The 7,338-nt window shown below is 37.2% G+C and overlaps 1 protein-coding gene across 2 annotated transcripts in view; it reads right to left on the bottom strand.

Moving 5' to 3' along the window:
• LOC135195414 (uncharacterized) overlaps positions 1-6,815 on the bottom strand; it is a 12,674-nt gene extending 5,859 nt beyond the window's left edge. For both annotated transcript variants that reach the window (XM_064221669.1, XM_064221672.1), the window contains exons 1-4: positions 6,658-6,815; positions 6,036-6,172; positions 5,555-5,683; positions 209-272 (exon numbers count right to left, since the gene is read on the bottom strand). In XM_064221669.1, the coding sequence (XP_064077739.1) occupies positions 209-272; positions 5,555-5,683; positions 6,036-6,172; positions 6,658-6,712 (385 nt within the window). In that variant the 5' untranslated portion in view covers positions 6,713-6,815. The remainder of the gene's footprint in view (positions 1-208; positions 273-5,554; positions 5,684-6,035; positions 6,173-6,657) is intronic.
• Positions 6,816-7,338: the final 523 nt, after the last annotated feature.

Genomic DNA, 7,338 nt, shown 5'->3' with positions numbered 1-7,338 from the left:
GAAAGGAACAAACGCCCAGATTAAACCACAACATCTTTCTGGAATACGACACAAAATCGGCTGTTGTCCAAGTTAATGCATTCTTAGACCTTAGATTCATGACGTCCATCGTGATACGTGATTTCAAGTCGCATAAACTACTCGAGAAGTGAGGAAATTCAAAATGTAGACAGAGTGACTAAAAGGAACCCCTGTGACTTGTACTCACTGAGACTTAGTCCCGTCTCTTCCGTCTCTTCCTCGTCTAGTTTAAGAATATTATTCGCCAGCAACTGCAACGAGAGAAACATTTCGAAATTCAGTTACCTAACAAGAGTTGCCGGCATAATTCCCTCATGAATTTGTGGCTCAAAAGTGTCACTATTCAAAATTATACTATTTCATTATATTTCTACACGTGAACAGGGCCCTCTTATATACCTAAATTCACATACGTTTCAGAACACACATATGCATACAATAGTACAAATGTTGCAGACTATTGTGTGAGTGTGTGTGTGTGTATGTGTGTGTGCGTGTGTGTGTTTGTGGATGAATAAGGAGTGCACTTGAAAGTTAATATGGATTTTTTTAACGCACACTGTATACTCGTACTTTTCTTAATCCAGTAGATGGTACTGTGCCTCTCATTTGGACTGGAGAAATGTTCTTGCATAGACATGGGGGCAAACATACATACATACACACACACACACACACACACACACATATATATATATATATATATATATATATATATATATATATATATATATATATATATATGACTGTAAAAATGTTCTGTTACAACAGAATTCCATCCAATAAAAGGAGCTCATAAAAACACCAAAATATATAGAGAAAAGTACTATATTTCAGAGACTGCTGTCTCTCTCTTCAGGTATATGAAGAGAGAGACAGCAGTCTCTGAAATATAGTACTTTTCTCTCTATATATTGGTGTTTTTATGGGCTCCTTTTATTATATATATATATATATATATATATATATATATATATATATATATATATATAATATATATATATATATATATATATATATATATATATATATATATATATATATATATATATATATATATATATATATATATATATAAAGTATAAGCCAAGAAGGAAAGATAAACAATGAATATTCTGCAAGATCTTTCGACGTTCAACGTCCTTTACTCAGCAGATAAACTGACTTACATGAGAAATTGAGAGTATAGGAAAGGTCGTATAACTGACAGATAGGGATTATAAGGAGATTAGTACCTAGAATCCAACACACCTGGAGAATGAGTAACCTTCCCAAACAAGCATAAACATGGGTACAATTTAAGAACAAAAAGATTAAATCCAACTGCTCAGACACAGGGACAAGACAATTAAAGGATTATATAGGGCAACAGCTGACCACATTCAGATTTTCGGTAAATAAAAATTTATTCACAAAACATATTAAACATACATAAACAAAGAAAATATCTCTAAAGCAACTAATTTTTATTTAAGTCTGCAATTATATCTTTTAGGTCATTCTTAAAATGTTACAAATACAAGGGTCTAAATGAAACAGGCCACAACTAATATTAAAATTACAATGGGAAGTAAGTTGTATTATGGCAGATTCTAAAAGATTTCGTGATAATACATCTTTTGATCTTGCAATTACTGAACTACCAATCCAATTTATCCCCAGGTAGTTTTCGCTTAAATGAATGAATATTGCATTAGATGTTTGCCCAGTTTTGACATAATATTTATGCAGTTTTAATCTTACTTCTAAGCCCTTGCTCGACTGTCCGAGATAAAAGGAGGGGCAGTCCATACATGGAATTTTATATATTATGTTATTGCTTTCCCTGGGGCCATTTTTTATTAACATTCCTTTTAGTGTGTTATCATAGGAAAAAACATTGACCTTAAAGGCTTTTAACAATGATTTAATGGTTTCAAATCCATTAAAATAAGGCAAACAGAATGTTCTTAGGATTTTCTTTCTTCGTGTTACTTACACTGTAAAACTTTTTGTGGGCTTTATTATAGCAAATATCTAATATATGTGAAGGATAACATAAATCTTTCCCTATTTTTCTTACGCATTCAATTTCTTGATCCAAATATTGGGGACTGACAATGCGCAATGCTCGTAAAAACATAGAAGAAAAAATTGATATGTTGATGTTAAGATGGTGGCCTGAATAGAAATGAACATGAGTGAAGTTGTTGGTTGGTTTCCTATAAATACTGAATTTACATTGAAATGGTTTTCTATGTATCAAAGCATCTAAGAAAGGGAGGTAATTGTCTTTTTCCAATTCTAAAGTAAACTTAATCGATGGTTACTGGTTATTTAATTTAGAGAGTAAATAATTTACATCAATAAAATTTGAATAAGATATGAAACCTTTTGAATGAAAGGAAAACACGAAACAAATAGTATGAAGAGGGAAAGGGGCATGACAAGGCAAGCTCTGTATTACAAGTTTGATGTAAACCTTGGATGATCAAATTAAAGTATGAAATTAACTAAAATCATAAACTTCTAGGGAAACCTTGAGGCACGAATTTAAAAGCAGAACAATAACCAAAATAATGACATAATCTGGGAACACAGTTGACGAGAAACAGGACTACACATAATTTCGCCTTAGTTGCAGTTGCGACCTGGTGTAGAAAAGAGACTGGGGGCCCTGCTACAACTGCGATTGTTTAAATTGGAAACTCTAATACGGATGCATAAATTACGATGGCTGTTGTGAGCGTCACTGAACGATTTCTAAATGGCTGTTATTCATTCCTCAAGGAAAAACTGATTATTTGGCACACGATATGCTGACCATGTGATTCTGACTGCATCAGCCACATTCTCAGTGAGGAAGACTTCCTCCAACCAAGAATATTCTTCTTTCAAATGTGACCTGATCGACTCTGGCGCTGGTAAGGATTGGCTTGCAACTGAAGGAGGATTGGGGTTTTGGGTGATGTATGCTGGTCAAATATCGGAACTTTTTTAACCTTCATTTTGACTCTATATCTAGTTTGAGTGGCTCACGTTCATCACCAGGATTTCCTTTATCTGGATGCTGGACAATGGATACACTTGTACCGTGTAAAGATGTTTCAGCTATGGTCGCAGTCGGATTATGATCTATGTTGTCAACTGCTCCAGTTGTTAACAAATTCTTTCTCAAGACTGGGGGACAGATTACTCTATCTTCCACATAATGTGCAACAACTGCTTCTCCTAACTGTGCTGAGATTTCTAGGACTCGGTCATATGATATGCTGAACCCATTCTCATGGAACATTTCAATTATTTGTCTCTTCCTCGTCTTGGCAAACACATACAGGCCCATGTAGACTGCAAAATGTGGCTCCCAGTCCTGGGAATGCCTGTGGACATCCGTTCCTTCCTTGTATTTGGCCAAGCAATTGTACTGTAGAAGTTGTGATGTAGCAAAGTCTGATTTCGACGTTCCATGATGGAGTTGGGACTTGATGTTTGCACCATGTTCGGTCATGCATACAAACTGAAGCAGTGATGGTGGCACAGCCTGTTCTAAGTCTTTGTCACGAAAATAGCTGCTGAAATTCCACTTCTGACGGAGCATGTCTTGTCTTATTATTCCAGCGGCTTTTGCTAGATGGATAGCTTCACCATAACAGGATGCTTCTGATAGGATTGAACCTACATCAGTTTCAACAGCCAACAGAACTTCTCGTCCTTGGTGATTAGCTTGCATCTGTGGAATGTCTAAAAGCAGCTGATTCTGCAGTTGAGTAGGATGAACATCAGGCGAGTTAACACCAAGCTGTTCCAGCCTTTGCTTGTAAAGCTTGGTCAAATCAGCAAGCTTGAAAATCGGTGGCCTCTCACTGGCATTTTTCATCTCGCAGATGTAGGTGACTAGTTCAGTGAAAGGAATTGGATATGCATCCTTCCAGCGTTCCTATGCTTTTTCTTGCTCCCGCACCTTTAGGTATGCCCGTTCTCGGTTATACAATGCCACCAAACAGCAAGGGTGATATTTCACTTCTTGGGCTACGACATCTCCTGCACTTAGTTTGGCAAGAAGTTTTGTATCACTGAGTGTTTTGGCACATTCATTTACTCTCCTATTATCTTGCATTGCTATTGCTTCTCTAAGCTCCCCTTCTTGAGTTTTGCAGAAGAAGCATTCTTTTGTTTTAGTTTCTTGGAGCTTTCATGGACTCTTACTTCTACTGCCCTCATCACTAGTAACTACATGACTTGCTCTTTTTTCAGCTCGGTGTAACTTTGTGATATTGTGCCTTATTTTTTCTCAATGTTTCCTCTAACCCAGAACCTTCGTCAAGTAGTGAAGGTTTCAGCTTGATTGCTAGCGCATTGAGTGAGTGAAACAGAGGAATTTTCTTTGCCAGGTTCGTATATTCATCATCCCCTCTTCTGGCAGGATTGGCCTTGGGAGATTTTAGATCTTCTTTCTTAACATCCTAACATAGGCAACACTTGGTCCAGTCTGTTCACATCCATGATTACGATGACGTTCAGAGTCGAGGGTTTATCCTTTTACCACCCTGTACATCTAATATTATAATAGGCCTCTTATGTACTGTAATATACAATAGGCACTTTCCTGTATGGGATACATCTAGGTTCTTGCACTGTGCCATACACCTAGTCCGATCGTTCATCCAATGTCATAAGTCAATTGCGATCTGTACACCTTCCAGATTACTAAAACCCTGTTAACCATGGTTTGGCTCTCCCACGCTGGCATGTCCTGTCCATTCAGGTGCGGCTGCCTAACTGATTTGGGATTGATTAGGCAGCATTTGGGATACCAGTAGGTTGTTGCAGTATGATGCCAACATAAATTTCCTACTTAACTGACACTGAACCCCATGCTGAGTTTCACAGCAGTGATGTCACCAATGTGCCTTGGTAGTGTCCGACAATCACTCCTTTAATACAGTGCCTTAACCATGTTATAAACTAGAAAATATACATCAGCAGGCTTAACAACATAGGAATCTGCACTTAGATCATGCAATTCGGACAACTACAAATATTTCTAGCAAAACATCAACTTCGGGTGGTTATTTTGGCGGCCATCTTAAAAAATGGCTGCCATTTTGGATTTTCAACTGGCCAATTGGGCAGATTTGATCAGTATCCCTTGGAGAACAATTGTGCCAAATTTAATGCTTGTATCATCATTTGCACAATTCTTCCAAAAAATTATTCTTATCTGCCCCACTATCATGGCACATCATACAAAATATGTCTTATATTTTCGTGTATTTTGCCTAATGAATTACAATATCTGTTAAAGCATCAGAAGGGATTTGTCCAGCCAATCATGATGATTATTGTATATGTATCCGATTGGTTAATATTGTCAAATCAGTTACGATAATCATTTCATTATCTGGAGCTCTGCATTGTGCTTGCTAATGAATATTACTACCACACTATTCATAATTCCCTTATTAATTTTTTTTCTAATCTCACAACAACATTAAACGCCTGAAACCAAATAGTAAAGTAATAATCGTAATGTGCTAGTACTTGTTATTCTTACATCACACATTCCTATGTCTTCCTCAGGACAGCTGGTACAAAACTCTGCATGGCTAAGACATCGTCCATAGTAGGGTGGTTTTGCGCAATAATATTCGCCATGGCTACAGCGTGAGTCAGATATCCACACCTGGAAAGGAATGAAATGAAGAGAGTTATTACCATCTCCTGTTTTTCATTCTACATTCTTCTCTAAAGAGAAGAACTTAAAAAAACAAGAACCTAATTCAAGTCTTAATTACCTGCAAGCAAAGCCTCATCTTTACAGATTGCTGTGTATCCTATCCCGTGGGTTCAACCGCACATAGTACTTATAAGCTGCAGCCTCACTGTACAGTGCTTTTTGCACTATAGTTGTGGGCATTCATGAGATGACATAGTAGGCAGATAAAGATGATATTACGGCACAAATAAAACTGAACATGAACAAAAATAAGAGAGTAAACTAAGAAGTAAACTGAAAAATACTACTCTCAATCTACCGAGCATATCTGAGTATCCTCATCAGATCCATCCGCACACTGGCTGCCACTTCTGCAGACGTCTCCTAGACTCACACACTGGTTCCTCGATCTGCACCTTATCTGGCCTGAAGCGCAGAATACACCTTCCGTTCGACCTGCAGTACAACGAAGAGAAACACTGATATAACGGCTGCAAAAAGTAAAATGACGAGTACCAATGTTACTTTTGACTTTGTACTGCCTGTCAAAATTTTTCCCAGGACAATGAGGAGAGAAAAGCACTTTCCCCAAAAAAGTGGTCTCAGCAGCGAACCCCTGAAATCGCAGCCATTAACTGGTTCACAGAATGCATTCCTTAAAATATAGTTATGAATAACTAACTGGCGCCAGCAATATCTGTGACTTTCAGATTCTTGAATTAGAAATTACAAATATGCATTATAAATAAATATTTTTTAGGGAATTTACTGAAGGACAGCACATCCTAGCAGAACATCTTGATTTTGTGAAAGAAGCAACAACGACGGCTACGAAACTTTAACATAGATGAAAATCTAGGATTTCAAACTGTGACCAGATTCTATTAAAAGTAAATATTCTCGATGATATATATATTACAGTTACAGATCGCACAACTTACCTATGAGGAACAGAATGTGCACAATCCCCAAGACAAGAGATGTTGCCGACGCCATGTGGAATGACTTCAACCTCAAGTTAAATTCTAATCCTAGAAAAGATGAGAGGAAAACTCATTACAAATTACCAGGCTCAACAAGTTTGCTAAGCATTTGATTTAAAAATGTGTTTCAAAACGCGGTCTTGTAAAAAATCAGCATCTGGGCTTACAATTTCATCTTCTCCACTAAGGACACATTGAAATTGTTGGAAGGCATGCCAGTCAGCTACTGGTGACTCAATTTTATAATGATATGTGCTACAGGTATTAAACAAAAGAACAGGAAAAAATGCACTCATAACGCCATAGTAACTTCCACAACTACACAGTTGTCTGGTTGTACATCATTATGATTGTAACATATCATCAGTCTATATCGCGAACTTAGCGCAATAGGCGGGAAATGGGAAAGTTAAAAGCGTCAAAGAACGATGTTCTTTGGGGAAAAAATATTTGCCAAATTTCCTCCCGCCCCTTATACCTGCGTTTCTTAACCTTTTTCGACCTCGGCACCCCTTTTGGTCAGACCTAAGCAGTCAGCACCTCTACCATTGGTTAACACCCAGTTACTACAAGGATAATGTAAAGACAAGTGCAGTACATCTTGATCATATATTTGCTTCATTTTCCAAAACAAAAACA

This window comes from Macrobrachium nipponense, chromosome 20 (genome assembly GCF_015104395.2).
Source record: "Macrobrachium nipponense isolate FS-2020 chromosome 20, ASM1510439v2, whole genome shotgun sequence".
In the NCBI taxonomy this organism is placed as follows: Eukaryota; Metazoa; Arthropoda; class Malacostraca; order Decapoda; family Palaemonidae; genus Macrobrachium; species Macrobrachium nipponense.
The sequence above is the reverse complement of the archived record's forward strand: the minus strand, read 5'-3'. Positions and strand labels throughout refer to the sequence as shown.